The sequence below is a fragment of the Coregonus lavaretus genome (genome assembly GCF_964263955.1).
Source record: "Coregonus lavaretus genome assembly, chromosome: 8".
In the NCBI taxonomy this organism is placed as follows: Eukaryota; Metazoa; Chordata; class Actinopteri; order Salmoniformes; family Salmonidae; genus Coregonus; species Coregonus lavaretus.
In genome coordinates this window covers 58,450,220-58,474,413 of record NC_139995.1, presented here as the reverse complement: position 1 = coordinate 58,474,413, position 24,194 = coordinate 58,450,220, and the positions used below count along the sequence as shown (strand labels likewise).

Genomic DNA, 24,194 nt, shown 5'->3' with positions numbered 1-24,194 from the left:
GAGATAAAATGTATATGGTTATCAAAACGTCAGCCAGAGTAAACCTACACAAAACACAGCCCTTATTTTAAGTGATTCTAAAATGAATGGTGGAAAAACAATTGGGAAAATTTCCCTGTTTGACCGCTAGGTTTTATGGGTATTATGACACTGCCACTGTGGGGCTCTATACTGACAAGATACACGTCTCTCCGCCCTATCAATAGGAGTGGTTGTCCACAAAGCAGCATGGCAGGCTGTCTAGCGCCCGCCAATCCTTTCTTTGGATTGGTGGATACATCTCATTATTGTAATTATTTTTTGAATATTCGATGAGGGTTGTTGACGTCAACCGCATGAATTCAATGGAGAGAGAGTCTACGCTACTAGCCTCATGACATGAATATTCATATCCATCTCGAGACAACTCCGATATAAAGTGTTTTTTCTCCAAGTTGCCAGGATGTCACGTGTCCTACTTATATCAGTACACTCATAACAACTTAAACATTATGAAACTTCTATTAGATCAAATAAACCTCACGTAGCAAGTAAGCCATTAATTTTTTTGTTGACCAAATTCGACACTCTCATTGACCTCCACACAAAAACTCCTTGCTTGGTGGGAGAAACAATTCCACCTGCTGGCGGGAGAGTTGGGCCTCTCTCTTCCTCTTCCTCTTCCTCTCTGTTACCACTCAAAACGCGCCCATTATGACACCTCAGACGTTGACCACCTATCATGTTGTGCCATTTTGGGGGTCCCAATCACTGTCGTTTACTCACATATTGTGGTAAATGTTATGTTTTGCAGGTTGTCGATGTTTGTTTGCATGTCCATTCACTTAAATAAACAATATTGTAAGACAAAAATGTATATAAATAAAAACAGTGCCATTTTGACAGCACTTCCTAGCCACGTTGTTTTTCTCTGATTGGTCAAAAATAAAAAGGGGCGCGGCCAAAAAAAGGATTTGAGACATTTATTTGTATTTATTTTTCTATTATCGGCTAGGGTTGCTAATAAAAGGCAAAGTAAAACGCATGTTTGGATATCATGATAAAACAATGCACTCCTATAGTCTCAAATAATTCACATTATATTCACATTTATGCATTTTGAGCCACACCGGCAAAAGGTGAAGGGCATCTTTTATTCCAATGTTCCTTGACGTTACGAGTTGTAGTCGAAAGGCATTGTGGTCTAGATCCGCCCACTCGGACAGATTTTGAAGTGTTTCTTGTCTTGTCATTCAAGGATTTAAAGCCCGTTTTACATGTTGTTTAGTGGCTACGTGGCATATAGCTACATGGTCAGTTATACCTATTTCTTGACGCTTTGAAGAAACAAGTTGGCAAAGGGTTGATTAACTTTTATGAGTGAGTTTTGTTTGTCTTTGTACTTTGTTGTTTTAGCTACCATCCAGCTAGCTAGCCAACTAACGATTGTTGCCTAGCTAGCTACTGTACGTTAGCTAGGTAGCTGTATGAAGTTTGATTAGCTAGTGATTTAGAGTTTGTTTTTTCTAGATTTATCTTTCTTTTCAGTAGATCGTTTTGAAGTTCCTCAACTCACTAGCAATCATGCTTGATGTTTATTTCATTTGCCAGTTTCATGTTTCATTCATTTTGCTAGCTTCGATAGCTAGCTAACCAAGACCGGACGCTAACTAGCTAACTTAGGTAGTTAACTAAATTAGCTGCCTGTGAGTTGAAATCACTGTGATGGTTTACTCATATCAGTTGAACATCCTTTGTTATTATCTTGGTATATTTGTCTAGACAGACAATTAGTTAGCTAACCAGCTAGCTTGCTCCTAGGATGAGGAAGTCAGAAAAATAGCACCTGTAAAGGTGCAGATAGTTAGCTGACTGGGGTGTATTCATGTACAATTAAATGATTTCTAGTATGTTGTAAGGCTATTGGCATTGTGCCATCAAGGGCAATCGCTTACTAGGGGAGTGAATGAGGGTGACCGCCCACGAAACTGTCAACACTTGCACAACTAGACTGCTATACATAGAATAACTTTTTTTAAAGGGGTAAACCTAATATTACACATGTTCAGCCCTGGTTTGGTCAATACAATTCAATCTAAACAACAAATGTTTCTGAACACACTTCTTTAACAGCGTCACCTCTGAATCCACTGTTGTTGACTGCTTTAGTACAGTAATCGATGACTCGCTCTTGTTTCGATTATTATTGTATCTAGGCGCCACTCTAACCTCAATCTCCCAGGATTTGATGCTTGCTGCCACCCTGCTCTCTTTAACCCATTGATGACCCCATCTCGTACTGGGCCAAGATGAAAGCTCTGATCCTAGTGGGTGGCTATGGAACCAGACTCCGGCCTCTAACCCTCAGTGTTCCTAAACCACTGGTGGAGTTTGCCAACAAACCCATCCTTCTGCATCAAGTTGAAGCCCTGGTCAAGGTTAGTGACTCTTACAACCTGTCATTGTGAATATTCATTCGTCATTGATGTATAATCGACCTACTGTAACATTCACATGTACAGTGTAGATGGATTGGCTGTACCTAGTACAGTATGCATACGTATTGTTTACACAATTTAACATGGGAGAATATCTCATTGACAACAAGCAGGAGCACTGTTTTGTTAGTAGTCTAAACAAGACCTGGAAGGATTGCTCTGGCTGCTGTTGGGTCTCAAGGCTGACTAGTGAGTCGTACAACCTGCCGTCATGTACATTCATACATCATGGATTTATAATCTATCTGGTAGATGGATTATAAATCTACTGTAACATTCACATGTACAGTGTAAATGGTTGTACCTACCTACTCTAGTACAATGCAATATACAATATCCAGGAAAGCAAAGTGGCCACTAGCCTAAACAAGACCTGGAAGTATTCCTCTGCCGTTGGACTCCAAGGCCAAGTCTGTGTATGTTGTTTATTCTGTGTCTGACTGTCGACAGGCTGGAGTTAACCATGTAATCCTGGCTGTGAGTTACATGTCAGATCTGTTGGAGCGAGAGATGAGGGTTCAGGAAGAGAGGGTAAGGCTTTCTCCTGTTGTCAATGTATCTATTGTTTTTTTGTATTTGAGCTTTTTGTCTAAACTAATTACTAAGTACTTGACCCACGTACTGTTTCTGTTTACAGCTTGGTATTAGAATCTCCCTGTCACACGAGAAGGAACCACTTGGAACAGGTACGGCGTATACAGTCATTAGTCTGCTCCTGCAAGTTAGGGAGAAATCTCACCAGACCGTTTGTCGGTGTGCACAGTACAGGGCCGTTGGCTTGCTGTCGGCGCGGTGTGTTATAGGGACCACCCGCCGTTGGCAACTGACGGATGTAATTTTTGTGAGTTTCTACATGTACACTGTTTCATGAGCAACTTGGTCTGACAACTTGGATGGAAAATTACTGAGGATAATAGCGGACGATATTGCCACTCCTATTTGCCATATCGTCAATCTTTGCCTACAAGAAAGTGTGTGCCCTCAGGCCTGGAGGGAAGCAAAAGTCATTCCGCTACCCAAGAATAGTGAAGCCCCCTTTACTGGCTCAAATAGCCGACCAATCAACCTGTTACCAACCCTTAGTAAACTTTTGAAAAAAATTGTGTTTGACCAGATACAATGCTATTTTACAGTTAACAAATTAACAGACTTTCAGCATGCTTATAGGGAAGGACATTCAACAAGCACTTACACAAATTACTGATGATTAGCTGAGAGAAATTGATGATAAAAATATTGTGGGAGCTGCTTTGTTAGACTTCAGTGTAGCTTTTGACATTATTGATTATAGTCTGCTGCTGGAAAAACATATGTGTAATGGCTTTACACCCCCTGCTATATTGTGGATAAAGGGGTACCTGTCTAATAGAACACAGAGGGTGTTCTTTAATGGAAGCCTCTCCAACATAATCCAGGTAGAATCAGGAATTCCCCAGGGCAGCTGTCTAGGCCCCTTACTTTTTTCAATCTTTACTAACGACATGCCACTGGCTTTGAGTAAAGCCAGTGTGTCTATGTATGCGGATGACTCAACACTACAGTCGTGGTCAAATGTTTTGAGAATGACACAAGTATTGGTCTTCACAAAGTTTGCTGCTTCAGTGTTTTTAGATATTTTTTTCAGATGTTACTATGGTATACTGAAGTATAATTACAAGCATTCCATAAGTGTCAAAGGCTTTTATTGACAATTACATTAAGTTTATGCAAAGAGTCAATATTTGCAGTGTTGACCCTTCTTTTTCAAGACCTCTGCAATCTGCCCTGGCATGCTGTCAATTCACTTCTGGGCCAGATCCTGACTGATGGCAGCCCATTCTTGCATAATCAATGCTTGGAGTTTATCAGAATTTGTGGGTTTTTGTTTGTCCACCCGCCTCTTGAGGATTGACCACAAGTTCTCAATGGGATTAAGGTCTGGGGAGTTTCCTGGCCATGGACCCAAAATTTCGATGTTTTGTTCCCGAGCCACTTAGTTATCACTTTTGCCTTATGGCAAGGTGCTCCATCATGCTGGAAAAGGCATTGTTCGTCACCAAACTGTTCTTGGATGGTTGGGAGAAGTTGCTCTCGGAGGATGTGTTGGTAACATTCTTTATTCATGGCTGTGTTCTTAGGCAAAATTGTGAGTGAGCCCACTCCCTTGGCTGAGAAGCAACCCCACACATGAATGGTCTCAGGATGCTTTACTGTTGACATGACACATGACACATGACTGATGGTAGCGCTCGCTCACCTTGTCTTCTCCGGACAAGCTTTTTTCCGGATGCCCCAAACAATCGGAAAGGGGATCCATCAGAGAAAATGACTTTACCCCAGTCCTCAGCAGTCCAATCCCTGTACCATTTGCAGAATATCAGTCTGTCCCTGATGTTTTTCCTGGAGAGAAGTGGCTTCCTCGCTGCCCTTCTTGACACCAGGCCATCCTCCAAAAGTCTTCGCCTCACTGTGCGTGCAGATGCACTCACACCTGCCTGCTGCCATTCCTGAGCAAGCTCTGCACTGGTGGTGCCCCGATTCCGCAGCTGAATCAACTTTAGGAGACGGTCCTGGCGCTTGCTGGACTTTCTTGGGCGCCCTGAAGCCTTGTTCACAACAATTGAACCTCTCTCCTTGAAGTTCTTGATCCGATAAATGGTTGATTTTAGGTGCAATCTTACTAGCAGCAATATCCTTGCCTGTGAAGCCCTTTTTGTGCAAAGCAATGATGACGACACGTGTTTCCTTGCAGGTAACCATGGTTAACAGAAGAAGAACAATGATTTCAAGCACCACCCTCCTTTTAAAGCTTCCAGTCTGTTATTCTAACTCAATCAGCATGACAGAGTGATCTCCAGCCTTGTCGTCGTCAACACTCTCACCTGTGTTAACGAGATAATCATTGACATGATGTCAGCTGGTCCTTTTTGTGGCAGGGCTGAAATGCAGTGGAAATGTTTTTTTGGGATTAAGTTCATTTTCCTGGCAAAGAGGGACTTTGCAATTAATTGCAATTCATCTGATCACTCTTCATGACATTCTGGAGTATATGCAAATTGCCATCATAAAAACTGAGGCAGCAGACTTTGTGAAAATTAATATTTGTGTCATTCTCAACTTTTGACCACGACTGTATACACGTCAGTTACTACAGAGAGTGAAATTACTGCAACATTTGACAAAGAGCTTCAGTCAGTTTCAAAATGGGGGCAAGAAATAAGTTAGTCCTAAATATTTCAAAAACTAAAAGCATTGTATTTGGGACAAATCATTCACTAAACCCTATACCTCAACTAAATCTTGCAATTAATAATGTGGAAATTGAGCAAGTTGAGATGACTAAACTGCTTGGAGTAATTTGGATTGTAAACTGTCATGGTCAAAACATGTTGATGCTACAGTAGCTAAGTTGGGGAGAAGTCTGTCCATAATAAAGCGCAACTCTGCCTTCTTAACAACACTATCAACAAGGCAGGTCCTACAGGCCCTAGTTTTGTAGCACCTGGACTACTGTCCAGTCATGTGGTCAGGTGCCACAAAGAGGGATTTAGGAAAATTACAATTGGCTCAGAACAGGGCAGCACGGCTGGCCCTTAAATGTACATGGAGAGTTAACATTAATAATATTCATGTCAATCTCTCGTGGTTCAAAGTAGAGGAGAGATTGACTTTTTGTAAGAAGTGTTGACGTGTTGAATGCACCGAGCGGTCTGTTTGGAATGCTGGCACACAGCTCGGACACCCCATGCATAGCCCACGAGACATGCCACCAAAGGTCTCTTCACAGTCCCCAAGTCCAGAACAGACTATGGGAGGCGCACAGTACTACATAGAGCCATGACTACATGGAACTCTATTCCACATCAGGTAACTGATGCAAGCAGTAGAATCAAATTTAAAAAAACAGTTAAAAAATACACCTTATGGAACAGCGGGGACTGTGAAGAGACACACAGGCACAGACCAACGCATACGCGAAGTAGTGGCCTGAGGGAACACACTTAATGTGTTGTGAAATGTAATGTCATGTAATATTTTAAATTGTATATAACTGCCTTAATGTAGCTGGACCCCAGGAAGAGTAGCTGCTGCCTTGGGAGGAACTAATGGGGATCCTTAATAAATACAAAAATGAGCAGAAATAAAATATCCCAGAAATGTTCCATATGCACAAAAAGCTTATTTCTCTCAAATGTTGTGCACAAATTGGTTTACAACCCTGTTAGTGGGCTTTTCTCCTTTGCCAAGATAATCCATCCACCTGACAGGTGTGGCATATCAAGCAGCTGATTTAAACAGCATGATCATTACACAGATACCATGATGAGATCCTGAGGCCCATTGTCGTGCCATTCATTCGCTGCCATCACCTCATGTTTTAGCATGATAATGCACGGCCCCATGTCGCAAGGCCTGTACGGCCCTCCTTTTGCTGTAGTCTACGATCAGCTCCTTTGTCTTGCTCACATTGAGGGAGAGGTTGTTGTCCTGGCACCACACTGCCAGGTCTCTGACCTCCTCCCTATAGGCTGTCTCATCGTTGTCCGTGATCAGGCCTACCACTGTTGTGTCGTCAGCAAACGTAATGATGGTGTTGGAGTGGTGCTTGGCTACGCAGTCGGTGAACAGGCATTGGAGTGGGTCTGGGGTTTCCGGGATGATGGTGTTGATGTGAGCCATGACCAGCCTTTCATAGCACTTCATGGCTACAGACGTGAGTGCTACGGGTCGGTAGTCATTTAGGCAGGTTACCTTCGCTTTCTTGGGCACAGGGACTATGGTGGTCTGCTTGAAACATGTTGGTATTACAGACTCAGACAGGGACAGGTTGAAAATGTCAGTGAAGACACTTGCCAGTTTGTCCGCGCATGCTCTGAGTACACGTCCTGGTAATCCGTCTGGCCCCGCGTCCTTGTGAATGTTGACCTGTTTAAAGGTCTTGCTCACATCGGCTACGGAGAGCGTGATCACACAGTCGTCCGGAACAGCTGGTGCTCTCATGCATGCTTCAGTGTTGCTTGCCTCGAAGCGAGCATGAAAGGCATTTGGCCCGTCTGGTAGGCTCGCGTCGCTGGGCAGCTCGCGGCTGGGTTTCCCAATCAACAGCCTGATCAACTCTATGCAAAGGAGATGTGACACGCTGCATGAGGCAAATGGTGGTCACACCAGATACTGACTAGTTTTCTGATCCACGCCCCCTACCTTTTTTTGAAGGTACAGTATCTGTGACCAACAGATGCATATCAGTATTCCCAGTCATGTGAAATCCATAGATTAAGGCCTAAGAATTGACTGATTTCCTTACGTGAACTAACTCAGGAAAATCGTTGACATTTTTTGCATGTTGTTTATTATAGAATCGGTTTGCAAATTACGGCCGGCACTCTGTTCAGAGGTGCTAAGTACTATCGGGCCGGCAGACGCTCAACAATCGTACCAGTCTGTCAGTGCCTTGTTTAGGGCTTTCCCATGGTCCTCTTTGCTCATGAATAGGGACAGGATTTTCCTGACTGTGAAATGGTCTGGTGGTCAGCGGTCACATGTTCAGGACATACTCATGAGCTACAACATAATGTGAGGACATTCTGATGCTGCAGAATGAATGTATCTATGGTGTTCGGACACTTTCAGCCCAGCAGCAATGGATCCTTTTTATAGGCATAAAAATCTAGTTGATTGAATAGAATTGAACTGTTCACCCCCCAGTTTGTATGTCCTTTATACTTACGGATAATACACAAAGTTAATAGAATATAATTGTTCACCCAGAGTGTGTTGTCCTTGTCCCCCAGCCGGTCCTCTTGCTCTGGCCAGAGAGCTGCTAACAGACAACGACGAGCCGTTCTTCGTCCTCAACAGTGATGTCATCTGTGACTTCCCCTTCGAGGACATGTTAAAGTTCCACAAGCACCACGGCAGAGAGGGAACCATTGTGGTAAAAGTTAAACTGTTTTAATGTTGGCCCTGTCCATAAACCGTAACAACCCATAACTCCTACACCCTAGATACTCCTGAACAGTGTATTCGGAAAGTATTCAGACCCCTTGACTTTTTCCACATTTTGTTACGTTACAGCCTTATTCTACAATAGATTAAATAGTTATTTCCCCCTCATCAATCTACACACAATACCCCATAATGACAAAGCAAAAACAGGTTTTTAGAATTTTGCACATTTTATCAAAAAATTAAAACTGAAATCACATTTACACAAGTATTCAGTCCATTTACTCAGTACTTTGTTGAAGCACCTTTGGCAGTGATTACAGCCTCGAGTCTTCTTGGGTATGACGCTACAAGCTTGGCACACCTGTATTTGGGGGATTTTCTCCCATTCCTCTCTGCAGATCCTCTCAAGCTCGGTCAGGTTGGATGGGGAGCGTGGCTGCACAGCTATTTTCAGGTCTCTCCAGAGATGTTCGATCGGGTTCAAGTCCGGGCTCTGGCTGGGCCACTCAAGGACATTCAGAGACTTGTCCCAATGCCACTCCTGCGTTGTCTTGGCTGTGTGCTTAGGGTCGTTGTCCTGTTGGAAGGTGACCCTTTGCCCCAGTCTGAGGTCCTGAGCGCTCTGGAGCAGGTTTTCATCAAGGATCTCTCTGTACTTTGCTCCGTTCATCTTTCCCTCGTTCCTGACTAGTCTCTCAGTCCCTGCCGCTGGAAAACATCCCCACAGCATGATGCTGCCACCACCATGCTTCACCGTAGGGATGGTGCCAGGTTTCCTCCAGACGTGACGCTTGGCATTCACGGCCAAAGAGTTTAATCTCGGTTTCACCAGACCAGATAATCTTGTTTCTCATGGTCTGAGAGTCCTTTAGGTGCCTTTTGACAAACTCCAAGCAGGCTGTCATGTGCTTCTGCCTGGCCACTCTACCATAAAGGCCTGATTGGTGGAGTGCTGCAGAGATGGTTGTCCTTCTGGAAGGTTCTCCCATCTCCACAGAGGAACTCTGGAGCTCTGTCAGAGTGACCATCGGGTTGTTGGTCACCTCCTTGACCAAGGCCCTTCTCCCCCGATTGCTCAGTTTGGCCGGGTGGCCAGCTCTAGGAAGAGTCTTGGTGGTTCCAAGCTTCTTCCATTTAAGAATGAAGAAGGCCATTGTGTTCTTGGGGACCTTCAATGCTGCAGAAATGTTTTGGTACCCTTCCCCAGATCTGTGCCTCGACACAATCCTGTCTCGGAGCTCTATGGACAATTCCTTCAACCTCGTGGCTTTGTTTTTGCTCTGACATGCACTGTCAACTGTGGGACCTTATATAGACAGGTGTGTGCCTTTCCAAATCATGTCCAATCAATTGAATTTACCACAGGTGGACTCCAATCAAGTTGTAGAAACATCTCCAAGGATGATCAATGGAAACAGGATGCACCTGAGCTCAATTTCAAGTCTCATAGCAAAGGGTCTGAATACTTATGTAAATAAGGAATTTCAGTTTTCGCTTTGTCATTATGGGGTATTGTGTGTAGATTGAGGATTTTTATTGATTTAATAATTTTTTAGAATAAGGCTGTAAGGAACAAAGTGGAAAAAGGGAAGGGGTCTGAATACTTTCCAAATGCACTGTTGTAGATCTGAGAGGATTGGCTAGGTGTAAGCCATATGGTGAAAATACCACCCGGCTCATCAGAGGGCAAGGTGGAAATACTACCACACTGGTTTATACGCTATCAGCTGTGTTTAGAGGCTATGGGTTGTTACTGGATAGAACCTTGTAGAGCCAATCAGCACTGTGAAAATGTTTCAGGGGATCAGCTTGAGCAAGACAAGAGCTCTAATCATTAGTGATGCAAGGTGATTTTTACGGACTGCAATGTAGTCAATCTCAAACAAGCACACGTCTGTTCCTAGGTAACGAAGGTAGAGGAGCCGTCTAAGTATGGTGTGGTGATGTACGAGGTAGAGAACGGACGAATCCACCGTTTTGTGGAGAAACCCCAGGTGTTCGTCTCCAACAAGATCAACGCAGGGATGTACATCTTCAGCCCAACCATGCTCCAGAGGATCGAGGTTAGTGCAGTTGGAAAACTCTTAATGTATCACATAATGTGATGTTTCAACACAGCTAGTAAAGAAACAGCTTCATTTTACATTTTAGTCATTTTAGCAGACGCTCTTATCCAGAGCGACTTACAGGAGCAATTAGGGTTAAGTGCCTTGCTCAAGGGCACATCGACAGATTTTTCACCTAGTCGGCTCGGGGATTAGAACCAGCGACCTTTCGGTTACTGGCACAACGCTCTTACCCACTGAGCTACCTGCCGCTTCTTTCATGGATCCTATTTAGAATCTATTTTGTAACCTTCAGCCGATCTTCTGAAAAATGTATTCACTCACTGTACTGTTAGTCATGTTGGATAAAATTGTGTGCTAAAAAAGTGGATTGTGGCATGTTCACTGAGTGTACATAACATTAGGAACACCTCAGAACAGCCTCAATTCGTCGGCATGGACTCTACAAGGTGTCGAAAGCGTTCCACAGGGATGCTGGCCCATGTTGACTCCAATGCTTCCCACAGTTGTCAAGTTGGCTGGATGTCCTTTGGGTGGTGGACCAATCTTGAAACACACGGGAAACTATTGAGCGTGAAAAACCCAGCAGCGTTGCAGTTCTTGACACACTCAAACTGGTGTGCCTGGCACCTACCATACCCCGTTCAAAGGCACTTTAAATATTTTGTTTTGCCCATTCACCCTTTTGAATGGCACATACCTACACATTCCATGTCTCAAGGCTTAAAAATCCTCCTTTGACATCAATAAGGGATCATAACTTTCACCTGGATTCACTTGGAAAGAGTCATGGAAAGAGCAGGTGTTCATAATGTTTTGTACACTCAGTGTATGTTGTATTTCCTCCAGCTCAGGCCCACCTCCATTGAGAAGGAGATCTTCCCATTGATGGCTGAGGAGAACCATCTCTACGCCATGGAGCTACAAGGGTTCTGGATGGACATTGGTCAGCCCAAGGACTTCCTGACAGGGATGTGTATGTACCTGCAGTCTGTTCGACAACACACGCCTGACAGACTGAGGACTGGGCCTGGGTTCCTGGGTAACGTACTGGTGGTGAGTCAACCAAGACGGGCAGATCTGAAAAAAACATCGCATATGTGGAAGTAATATGATAGTAGCTCCACCCTGCCCTCTGATTGGCTCGGTGGTATTTGCGCAATTTTGCTGCCCTCTGATTGGCTTGGTGGTATTTCCTCAATTTTGCTGCCCTCTGATTGGCTTGGTAGAATTTCCTCAATTTTGCTGCCCTCTGATTGGCTTGGTAGATTTTCCTCCATTTTGCTGCCCTCTGATTGGCTTGGTTGTATTTCCTCAATTTTGCTGCCCTCTGATTGGCTTGGTGGTATTTCCTCCATTTTGCTGACACCTTTTCAGATCTCGAGGGCCTAGGGTTTGTTTCTGGACTGAGCCACAAAATATAGACAGACACTGGCGTAAGATTGTAGGCCACGCTATCTGTATAACGAAGTTACACACGTAGTGTGTCCCTACACTTACACACACATTCCACCAGAGGGCGCCTCATCTGAATAGCATATATAACCTACCAGGCTCCCTGTTGTCAGTGTACTGATCTGGGATCAGTTTAGCCTTTTAAGATCATAATGAATAAGATTATATATGGACAGGAAGGACCTCATCCAAGATCGGCTTTACGAATACATGCCCTGTTCTGACCTGCCATTGCTCCGTGTTCTGCTCCAGGACCCTACTGCCCAGATAGGGGAGAACTGCACCATCGGGCCCAACGTCACCATCGGGGCCGGCGTGGTGCTGGAGGACGGCGTCAGGATAAAAAGGTGTACGGTACTGAAGGGGTCAAGGGTCAGATCACACTCTTGGCTAGAGTCCTGCATCGTAGGGTGGAGCTCCTCCGTAGGACAGTGGGTGAGTAGAGAAGAGACACACACAGTGGGTGATTTTTAGACCATGTTGAATATTGAGTTGTGTCTGTGTAATAATACCACAGAGATATTATTTGTTTGTGTGAAAGAGGAGTAGAGGACAGTTTACCGCTTTATTAACTAGACTCAATCTTTACACACACACACTCACACTCACACTCACTCTCACACACTCACTCACTCACTCACTCACTCACTCACTCACTCACTCACTCACTCACTCACACACACTCTCTCTCTCTCTCTCTCTCACTCTCTCTCTCTCTCTCTCTCACTCACTCACTCACTCACTCACTCACTCACTCACTCACTCACTCACTCACTCACTCACTCACTCACTCACTCACTCACTCACTCACTCACTCACTCACTCACTCACTCACTCACTCACTCACTCACTCACTCACTCACTCACTCACTCACTCACTCACTCACTCACTCACACACACACACACACACACACACACACACACACAGGGACAGTGGGTGAGTAGACCATACTCAAAGGCTTACTGTAAAACACTTTGTGACAACTGCTGATGTAAATAGGCCTTGATGAGTAAATGTGTTTTGATTTTGACTATATATATGAATAGAAGAGCTGTGATATAAAACAGGAAATGTTGTTGTTTTTTTGGGGGGGGGGGGGGGGGGGGGGGTATATAGGACACAGTCTACTGCTTCATTAACTTGACTCACTCCACTGATGGCAGCGCACACCCTGCCTGAGTAACGTACTCACTCCACTGATGGCAGCACACACCCTGCCTGAGTAACATGGACGTGTGACATCACACATACTTGATGTGCTTGGTTTAAGTTGGGTCTGGTACACAGGATATGACACAATGGAATTTCCCCCCAAAAAAGTCTGCAGACTCTAAAGCCATACTTCAGCTAAACACAGCATGGCTGCGTTTACACAGGCTGCCCAATTCTGATCTTTTACCCAATCGTTTGCAAATGGAGCTGATCTGGGCAGCCTGTGTAAACTCAGCCTGTTGTGACTCAGTTCTGTTTGATCTATAATTAAATATTCAGTTTCTCCTTGTCTTGATCATATCTGTGTTTGTCCCTGAATGTGCTCATTCCCTCACTGAAAGTATTTCCATAATATCCAGTGGTCTGTGAACAATGATTAGGCCCAAACGCCAAGCCAAATCATCAAACGCACCTCAGCTCAAACACTTGAAATAAAGTTTTTGAATAAATGTCTGTATTTCACATGTATACAGTATGTGTCCTATGCCTTCTCTCTCTCTCTAACTCTCTCTCTCTCTCTCTCTGTCTCTCTCTCTGTCTCTCTCTCAGGTGCGTATGGAGAATGTGACAGTCCTTGGGGAGGATGTTATTGTGAACGATGAGCTCTACCTCAACGGTGCCAACGTGCTTCCTCACAAGTCCATCACCGACTCGGTGCCTGAACCACGCATCATCATGTAGTTCTAGAACAACAGACGGGCCAACAGCGCTTTATTAGAACCGGCCTCAAGCGCTTTAAGTGCCACAGAGATGGGTTGTGGTTGTACTGGGTACCAGTCCGTTTCTGCTAACATTCCGCTCCTTGTCCTCTGTCATGTGCTGTATGTTTAGCATGGAGGAGTGGAATGATGGCAGAAACAGACTGGTACCCAGGCTAGGGTACCCAGGCTAGGGTCTGGGTAGTGGGGTTGGGGTTTACGTTTTAAACCAAGGGGAAGTGGCTAGCTAGGGCCTGGTCTAGAGTCAACTCCTAGCTCCTCCACCCTAGGCTCTTGAGTAGATCTGAAAGATTTGGATAGTCAAGGTACCAGCAGGATGGTAGTAGCATCACCTTGCCTTCTGGTGAGATAGTTTTTTTTAACGGGTCTCTCTTGCAAAATAGATATTTGTGTCTAAAGGCAAACCTTTATAAATAAAGGATCAATTTTTGCCATATTGCTGACCACTATCCAATCCTCTTATATGTACACCAGGTGTTAGGGGTTGAGTCTGTGATGGTCTGGGTTGGCTGGTTAGGGGTTAATTGGTTAGGGGTTGATTCTGGGATGGTCTGGGTTGATTGGTTAGGGGTTGATTCTGGGATGGTCTGGGTTAATTGGTTAGGGGTTGATTGGTTAGGGGTTGATTCTGGGTTGGCTACCTGCCAGTATGGTGGAGCGAACCTGAGAAATTAAATGGCACCCTAGTCCCTATATAATTCCCTACTCCTGACCAGGGTCTTAAGGGCCCTAGTCCCTATTTAGTGCACTACATTTGACTGGGGCTCTGGTCAGAAGTAGTGCCCTATAATAAGGAATAGGGTGCTATTTTTTTGGGACGCACCCAGAGAGAGCTGTGGAGATTCATTATGCGTTACACAGCAATTGACCATGGGAGGAAGTGACTTGTTCTATACCATAGTGCTATGGTCAAAAGTAGTGCACTACACTTTGGGGTGTTTTATGCTCTGATGCCGACCTCTTCTCCTGCCGCCAGTCTACTTGCTGTGCTGTCATTGGTCAATAGAATAGAGTACTTTGGTTTGAGCTTAAGGATTTTGTTGAGCTGATGTTTTAGACCGACCGTGTCTGAAACATCACTTTGCCAGCCATTCTTGTGAGCCATTCCATTTAATTTCATAATCAAAGGATGCTCTTTTAAAAGTCCTTCCTTCGCATCCTGTCTCCTACCTTCCTTCTGACACGTTGAGAAGGAGCTGAGGAGAGGATGTGAGGAATCGAGGACTTTTGAGATTCATCCAAAGCCTCAACACCTTTTCAGAAGCCGTTTATTATTGCTTGTCTTTTTTTTTTAAAGGAATTGTTTTGTCAATGACTGATCTTATTGTAATTTCCCCCAAGACCACTAGAGTACTGAGATATAGAGGGTTAGCAGTTAAATGTCCAGATTGTAAAATATAAAGCTGTCTTTCTATTCTAAAGGTGAGGGGTAGGTTTGAATATTCCGGTAACTTCCCCCAAATTCTCAGTTTTTTCCAGAAATCCTGTTTGGAATATTACATTTACATTTACATTTTAGTCATTTAGCAGACGCTCTTATCCAGAGCGACTTACAGGAGCAATTAGGGTTAAGTGCCTTGCTCAAGGGCACATCGACAGATTTTTCACCTAGTCGGCTCGGGGATTAGAACCAGTGACCTTTCGGTTACTGGCACTACGCTCTTAACCACTAAGCTACCTGCCGCCCCATATTCCTGGAATTTACAAGGGAATAACCAGGAAATCCAACCAGGATTTGAGGAAAACCAGGGAATTTTTGGGAAAGTTACAGGAATTTTGCTACTAGGTAGGTGTAAAGATTGTTTCTTCAATGTATCCCAAGTCTAACTGATGGAGATGTGTCAATCACCATGTCCCCGACGCTATCAGTGGATCTATCAATCAAATCGTAACTATTGATGATGCCACTGATGTGTTAATGTCCAAATGAAATGAACACCTTTAATAAAGTAGTTTTATTATCATATTAATATAATTAATTGATTGAACAACTCCTTGTGTTTTATTTTGTATTTTTCTATCACACAATTGTCTAATGAATGTGACATTGTTTGAAATGATTGATGAACAATATCAATAAGAGTGATAAGCATCTCTCAATCACATCTACCGTACCTACTTTTTATGGTTGTCATATCTCTGGGTAGTGTTCTGTATGAATGGATCATTAATGGGACTTGCGACCAGCAGTCAATAACTGAATTGATTCTACGTTTCTTCGACTGCCATAATACTTCGGGCCAGCTGAAGCAAGTCCGACACATTTTGTTCCATGGAAAATTACTTTCTAGTTCTCTATGAAAACGGAACAATTTAATACAGAAAACACAAAGTAATGTCATTTTGAAAGGGAGTTTATTTTACCTATAGCCTATAGATGGCAGGATTTGATAGAAAACATTTACAAAGGTTGTGCAGAGAAATTACAACCTATTCACTGTGTAGTGCACTAAATTTGACTAGGGGGGCCCATAGGTCTCTGGTGAAATATAGTGCACTAGAGGATAGGGTGCTATTTCAGTCAATGTTCTCTGAAGCATGTGTGATTCAGTACTGACTGTAGACTTTAGTAATTAAGAAAAAGTATTTTATGTCCAAAACCCTAACTGTACTGAACATTGTGTCCCATTCATACCAATGTATATATTCTGTTGGGGTGAATGTGCAACGTTGGCTCAGTCACGGATCTGTTTAAAAACAGCCACACTGGAATGAGGTTAGAATAATGAATCATTTCTACAGAGTAAGTATGGCTGACTGTCTCGTTCTCGGCCCCCGCAATCTTAACTTCAGTGCGTGGGTTTGTACTGCGTACGTCTGATTCACCCCCTTCCGCTCTTCCATAAAAAGGCAAAATAAAGCTGTTGATTCAACGGTACAGGAAACGTCTACCCAACAGTAAGAGATCACAACTATATATATGCGTTCCAAATGGCACCCTATTCCTGGGACGGGTACTATGTGACCAGCACATTCCTCGGACCTGATATCGCGTTCTCACTCTTCGGTGATGTCATGTCTCTCTCGGTTCCAGAGGATGGGGTGTTCACAAATTTGTAGGAAAGAGAGAGAACAAAGTGGGCGGAGGGGGAAAATACCGCTTCAATTCTATTGGTTGTGGGATTTTTTTTTTCATTTGCTGTGATTGGTTGGCATGAGTGTTCCAGGGAATCCCTCCAGCCAGTCGTTTAAGCTCTGTCAGACTCATGTGGAGCAGAGAGTCCACAGTTCTCTGAAGAGGAGAGAGCTATCCAACCCCTCCAATACCTTTCACTTTTGAACTATATCTCAGCCCTTCAACTCGAGGACAATGGATTTGACCTCTGGAATAGAGAAGGTGAGTGAAACACACTTACATTTGACATTTTAGTCATTTAGCAGATGCTCTTATCCAGAGCGACTTGCAGTTAGTGAGTGCATACATTTGAGTTATTTTCTCTTTATTAAAAAAAAAATTCATACTGGCCCCCCGTGGGAAATCGAACCCACAACCCTGGCGTTGCAAACGCAATGCTCTACCAACTGAGCTACACGGGACTTGTAAAAAACTTTATTGCATGCTTCAGATTTGGAAGTTGATTTAACTTTTTACATTTTCAACCAAAACAAGTGCAATCAGCAGAAAATTAATGAATGCTTAAGCTTCAGTATTTCCTGTCATGTTTGCTATTGCTGTACTCTGTACTCTGTTACAGTGTAACGTGTTAACTTCTTGTTCCTGACCCTCTCAGCTTTTGTGTGTAAAACTGTGTGAGGGGAGAAAGGTTTTCTCATTGGAATGCAGACCACTACACAGGCTAAATTAAATAATTAGATAATTGACTGACCAGTAACCCCCCACCCCCCCCAAAAAAAAACGTGTTTAAGGACGGGAATCGTAGAAGTAGAACGGATCTACCGCTTCTCAGGCTTGCTTTCAATGAGAATGACAGATCTATAACTCACATTTCTATGTGAATTTAGTCGTGTCGCCCACAAAGCTAAAAAAAAATGTACATATCTCTTAATGGAAGAACTACTAAAAGAAAGTGAAAGACATTTAACATGTAGAAAGATGACATGTTAGTTTGATATTGAAAATAGCAATGCCCTTCAACAATCACCTGTCCAGAGAAGGAGAATAGACCATTGGAAATAAATACCAAATCTAAGCCGGAACCTTTTTAAACCATCTCTGAAATAGCTTGACCGTCCGTCCCTTATGGTTTATCCTGAATTAACCCATTATTGTGCTGCAGAGGATCCCAGCCAATAATACTCTCCCTCCCTATGTATCCTAGGTTACCTCCCTATGTATCCTAGGTTACCTCCCTATGTATCCTAGGTTACCTCCCTATGTATCCTAGGTTACCTCCCTATGTATCCTAGGTGGCCTCCCTTATGGCACCCTAACCCTTATGTAACGCACTACTTTTTTGCCCCTGGTCAAAAGTAATGTACTATAAAGGGAATAGGGTGCCATTAGGGATGCAACCTAGACTCTCTCTCTCTCTCTCTCTCTCTCTCTCTGTCTCTCTGTCTCTCTCTCTCTGTGTCTGTGTCTCTGTCTCTCTGTCTCTCTCTCTCTGTCTCTCTGTCTGTCTGTCTCTCTCTCTCTGTCTCTCTGTCTGTCTGTCTCTCTCTCTCTGTCTCTCTGTCTGTCTGTCTGTCTGTCTGTCTATGTGGCTGTCTGTCTCTCTCTCTGTCTCTCTGTCTCTCTCTCTCTCTGTCTTTCTCTCTCTCTCTGTCTTTCTCTCTCTCTCTCTCTCTCCTCTCTCTCTGTGTCTCTCTCTGTCGCTGTCTCTGTCTGTCTCTGTCTGTCTGTCTCTGTCTCTGTGTCTGTCTGTCTGTGTGTCTCTGTCTGTGTATGTCTCTCTGTCTGTGTGTCTGTCTGTCTGCCTTTTCTCTGTGTCTGTCTGTCTGTCTGTCTGTCTGTCTGTCTGTCTGTCTGTCTGTCTGTCTCTCTCTATCTTTCTCTCTCTCTCTCTCTCTCTGTCTTTCTCTCTCTCTCCTCTGTGTCTGTCTCTGTGTCTGTCTGTCTCTGTCTGTCTCTGTGTCTGTCTCTGTGTCTGTCTCTGTGTCTGTCTGTCTGTCTCTGTCTCTGTCTGTCTTTGTCTCTCTCTCTGTCTCTCTCTCTGTCTCTGTGTCTGTCTGTCTCTGTGTCAGTCTGTCTCTGTCTGTCTCTGTGTCTGTCTATGTGTGTCTCTGTCTGTGTGTCTGTCTCTCTGTGTCTGTCTGTCTGTGTCTGTCTGTCTGTGTGTCTCTCTGTCTCTGTTGCTGTCTGTCTGTCTGTCTCTGTTTCTGTCTGTGTGTCTCTCAGTCTCTGTCTGTGTGCTGTGCCACAGCTATTCTTCCTGTCACACCAGAGAGACCAAGACAGAACATATCAGTCCAACTGGACAGGCCCATTCAAAGACTTAACTACATTTCAACAACACCCCCAAGCCAGTACTCTGTACTCCCACAGTATTCTGTCAGTGTTGTTACACTTGTTATATTGAGGAGTGACACATTAATACACTTTAATAAAAACTTTAATGAACTCTACGCTTACAGTGCATTCAGAAAGTATTCAGACCTCTTGACTTATTCCACATTTTGTTATGTTAAATTCTAAAATGGATTAAATTGTTTTTTCCCCCCCTCATCAATCTACACACAATACACTATTACGACAAAGCAAAAAAGCAAAAACTCACACTTAACCACACATTAACCTCACATTAACCTCACAGCTCTTATCCTTAACAACTAAAAATAGATCCTCCAGATTTCCTTTCCTTTGTTAATTTCATCACTCTTTCCGCCCGGCTAAAGCAACATTGGTTTTAAGGCAGCACCATGTTTTTCTTCTGTCTACACCCTAATGTGGTTGCAATGAAATACCATTTTCTTTTTAATTTTTCATGGCACAAATATGTATCTCACTAGTTATTTATTTATACTCATAAAGCATGCAGATTGACTGGTTTATTGTTGCCTCTATAAATCACACTTCATGAAAATGATCTGAATTTGTTGCTGTTTTGAGAGAACCTGCAGGTTGACGTGTTTCCAGAGTCTTGTGTGTGTACCCGTTTCATAACAACAGTAAACCAACTAGAATCCACATTTTGCCGGTCCTCACTTGTAGAAAGGCTATTTTAGGGTTAGGGGTTAGGGTTAGGAGTTAGGGTTAGGGGTTAGGGTTAGGGGTTAGGGTTAGGGGTTAGGGTTAGAGGTAAGGGAAAATATAATTTTGAATGGGAATCAATTGTTGGTCGCCAAAAAGTAATCACAATTATAGTAAGACATAGCTGTGTGTGCGCCTCTGCGGAAGCTGTGTGTGAGTATGTGTCCTGTCTGAGTGAAGAAGTGAACATAATGCTCTTCCAGACACTTCTTTACTTTAGAGGTCCCATTAGTGCATAAACAGACGTCAGACAGTCTGCCAATCAGAAGTGGCTGCCTCACCCCGCCTGCGCTGCTAACACTCACTTGAAACATACTTATACTTACCCCGGGCCGACAGTTATCAGAGCTGTTCAGTCACTGTTCACACACACACACGTATTTTAAACCAAATGGCAGCCTATTCCCTTCATAGTGCACTACTTTTGACCAGGAACCATAGAGCTCTGGTCAAAAGTAGTGCACTATACAGTATAGGGAATAGGGTGCCATTGGAATGTGTTACTACAGCCTGGACTAACTTGGAGTAGCCTAGACTAACCTGGAGTAGCCTGGAGTAGCCTGGAGTAGCCTGGAGTAGCCTGGACTAACCTGGACTAACCTGGAGTAGCCTGGACTAACCTGGAGTAGCCTGGACTAACCTGGAGTAGCCTGGACTAACCTGGAGTAGCCTGGACTAACCTGGACTAACCTGGAGTAGCCTGGACTAGCCTGGAGTAGCCTGGAGTAGCCTGGAGTGGCCTGTACTAACCTGGAGTAGCCTAGACTTACCTGGAGTAACCTGGACTAGCCTGGAGTAGCCTGGAGTGGCCTGTACTAACCTGGAGTAGCCTAGACTAACCTGGAGTAGCCTGGACTAACCTGGAGTAGCCTGGAGTAGCCTGGAGTGGCCTGGACTAACCTGGAGTAGCCTGGACTTATCTGGAGTAGCCTGGACTTATCTGGAGTAGCCTGGACTAACCTGGAGTAGCCTGGACTAACCTGGAGTAGCCTGGACTAACCTGGAGTGGCATGGACTAACCTGGAGTGGCCTGGACTAACCTGGAGTAGCCTGGACTAACCTGGAGTAGCCTGGACTAACCTGGACTAACCTGGAGTAGCCTGGACTAGCCTGGAGTAGCCTGGAGTAGCCTGGAGTGGCCTGTACTAACCTGGAGTAGCCTAGACTTACCTGGAGTAACCTGGACTAGCCTGGAGTAGCCTGGAGTGGCCTGTACTAACCTGGAGTAGCCTAGACTAACCTGGAGTAGCCTGGACTAACCTGGAGTAGCCTGGATATGGCCTGTACTAACCTGGAGTAGCCTGGACTAACCTGGAGTAGCCTGGAGTGGCCTGTACTAACCTGGAGTAGCCTGGACTAACCTGGACTAACCTGGAGTAGCCTGGAGTAGCCTGGAGTGGCCTGTACTAACCTGGAGTAGCCTAGACTAACCTGGAGTAGTCTGGACTAACCTGGAGTAGCCTGGAGTAGCCTGGAGTAGCCTGGAGTGGCCTAGACTAACCTGGAGTAGCCTGGACTAACCTGGAGTAGCCTGGAGTAGCCTGGAGTGGCCTAGACTAACCTGGAGTAGCCTGGACTAACCTGGAGTAGCCTGGAGTGGCCTAGACTAACCCGGAGTAGCCTAGACTAACCTGGAGTAGCCTGGAGTAGCCTGGACTAACCTGGAGTAGCCTGGACTAACCTGGAGTAGCCTGGGGGGAATAGGGAGGCTGTTAGCTGGGGATTCTAAAGATATTTGATACCATGGTTGCCCTCTAGTTTGTTTTGTTGCTCTCCTGTTTCTAATGCTGTCTGTCTAACATTTCAACAGAGGGATTAATCCACACACCCTCAGAACAGAAGTGCTGCTTAGGGTTGGTACCTTTATTCATAAATCAGGGCTGGCTCTGGCTTTGGAAGTCTACTCTGCAACATCATGGCTCATGAATAGACCGTGACCAGAGAGAAGAGGAGTCATAATCAGACCAGAGAGAAGAGGAGTCATAATCAGACCAGAGGGAAGAGGAGTCATGATCAGAGGGAAGAGGAGTCATGATCAGAGGGAAGAGGAGTCATGATCAGAGGGAAGAGGAATCATGATCAGAGGGAAGAGGAGTCATGATCAGACCAGAGGGAAGAGGAGTCATAATCAGAACAGAGAGAAGAGGAGTCATGATCAGACCAGAGGGAAGAGGAGTCATGATCAGACCAGAGAGAAGAGGAGTCATGATCAGACCAGAGGGAAGAGGAGTCATAATCAGACCAGAGAGAAGAGGAGTCATGATCAGACCAGAGGGAAGAGGAGTCATAATCAGAGAGAGAGGAGTCATGATCAGAGGGAAGAGGAGTCATGATCAGAGGGAAGAGAAGTCATGATTAGACCAGTGGGAAGAGGAGTCATGATCAGAGGGAAGAGGAGTCATGATCAGAGGGAAGAGGTATCATGATCAGAGGGAAGAGGAGTCATGATCAGAGGGAAGAGGAATCATGATCAGACCAGAGGGAAGAGGAGTCATGATCAGAGGGAAGAGGAGTCATGATCAGACCAGAGGGAAGAGGAGTCATGATCAGACCAGAGAGAAGAGGAGTCGTGATCAGAGGGAAGAGGAGTCATGATCAGAGGGAAGAGGAGTCATGATCAGAGGGAAGAGGTATCATGATCAGAGGGAAGAGGAGTCATGATCAGAGGGAAGAGGAGTCATGATCAGACCAGAGGGAAGAGGAGTCATGATCAGACCAGAGGGAAGAGGAGTCATGATCAGAGGGAAGAGGAGTCATGATCAGAGGGAAGAGGAATCATGATCAGAGGGAAGAGGAGTCATGATCAGACCAGAGAGAAGAGGAGTCATGATCAGACCAGAGAGAAGAGGAGTCATGATCAGACCAGAGAGAAGAGGAGTCATAATCAGACCAGAGAGAAGAGGAGTCATAATCAGACCAGAGAGAAGAGGAGTCATAATCAGACCAGAGAGAAGAGGAGTCATAATCAGACCAGAGAGAGAGGAGTCATGATCAGAGGGAAGAGGAGTCATGATCAGACCAGAGAGAGAGGAGTCATGATCAGACCAGAGAGAAGAGGAGTCATGATCAGAGGGAAGAGGAGTCATGATCAGACCAGAGAGAGAGGAGTCGTGATCAGACCAGAGAGAGAGGAGTCATGATCAGAGGGAAGAGGAGTCATGATCAGACCAGAGAGAGAGGAGTCATGATCAGACCAGAGAGAAGAGGAGTCATAATCAGAGAGAGAGGAGTCATGATCAGAGGGAAGAGGAGTCATGATCAGAGGGAAGAGAAGTCATGATCAGAGGGAAGAGGAGTCATGATCAGAGGGAAGAGGTATCATGATCAGAGGGAAGAGGAGTCATGATCAGAGGGAAGATGAGTCATGATCAGACCAGAGGGAAGAGGAGTCATGATCAGACCAGAGGGAAGAGGAGTCATGATCAGAGGGAAGAGGAGTCATGATCAGAGGGAAGAGGAATCATGATCAGAGGGAAGAGGAGTCATGATCAGACCAGAGAGAAGAGGAGTCATGATCAGACCAGAGAGAAGAGGAGTCATGATCAGACCAGAGAGAAGAGGAGTCATAATCAGACCAGAGAGAGAGGAGTCATGATCAGAGGGAAGAGGAGTCATGATCAGACCAGAGAGAGAGGAGTCATGATCAGACCAGAGAGAAGAGGAGTCATGATCAGAGGGAAGAGGAGTCATGATCAGACCAGAGAGAGAGGAGTCGTGATCAGACCAGAGAGAGAGGAGTCATGATCAGAGGGAAGAGGAGTCATGATCAGACCAGAGAGAGAGGAGTCATGATCAGACCAGAGAGAAGAGGAGTCATGATCAGAGGGAAGAGGAGTCATGATCAGACCAGAGGGAAGAGGAGTCATGATCAGAGGGAAGAGGAGTCACGATCAGAGGGAAGAGGAATCATGATCAGAGGGAAGAGGAGTCATGATCAGACCAGAGGGAAGAGGAGTCATGATCAGAGGGAAGAGGAGTCATGATCAGAGGGGAGAGGAGTCATGATCAGAGGGAAGAGGAATCATGATCAGAGAGAAGAAGAATCATGATCAGACCAGAGAGAAGATGAGTCATGATCAGACCAGAGGGAAGAGGAGTTATGATCAGACCAGAGGGAAGAGGAGTCATGATCAGAGGGAAGAGGAATCATGATCAGAGGGAAGAGGAGTCATGATCAGACCAGA

At 44.7% G+C, this 24,194-nt stretch overlaps 2 protein-coding genes across 2 annotated transcripts in view; both read left to right on the top strand.

The window, feature by feature from the left end:
* The first annotated feature begins 1,199 nt into the window (after nt 1–1,199).
* LOC311134322 (mannose-1-phosphate guanylyltransferase catalytic subunit beta) lies at nt 1,200–15,842 on the top strand. The gene is made up of 9 exons (XM_084167966.1): nt 1,200–1,359; nt 2,196–2,417; nt 2,928–3,008; nt 3,115–3,163; nt 8,249–8,391; nt 10,310–10,468; nt 11,321–11,527; nt 12,179–12,361; nt 13,690–15,842. Exons 2-9 carry the CDS (start codon nt 2,289–2,291, stop codon nt 13,819–13,821), a joined length of 1,083 nt encoding a protein of 360 aa, XP_084024092.1. The 5' UTR covers nt 1,200–1,359; nt 2,196–2,288; the 3' UTR covers nt 13,822–15,842.
* Nucleotides 15,843–17,088: 1,246 nt separating this feature from the next.
* The window catches only part of LOC311134113 (LIM and cysteine-rich domains protein 1-like), a 31,312-nt gene continuing 24,206 nt past the window's right edge, over nt 17,089–24,194 (top strand). The window contains exon 1 of the mRNA XM_084167698.1: nt 17,089–17,196. Coding sequence (XP_084023824.1) covers nt 17,170–17,196 — 27 coding nt within the window. The 5' untranslated portion in view covers nt 17,089–17,169. The remainder of the gene's footprint in view (nt 17,197–24,194) is intronic.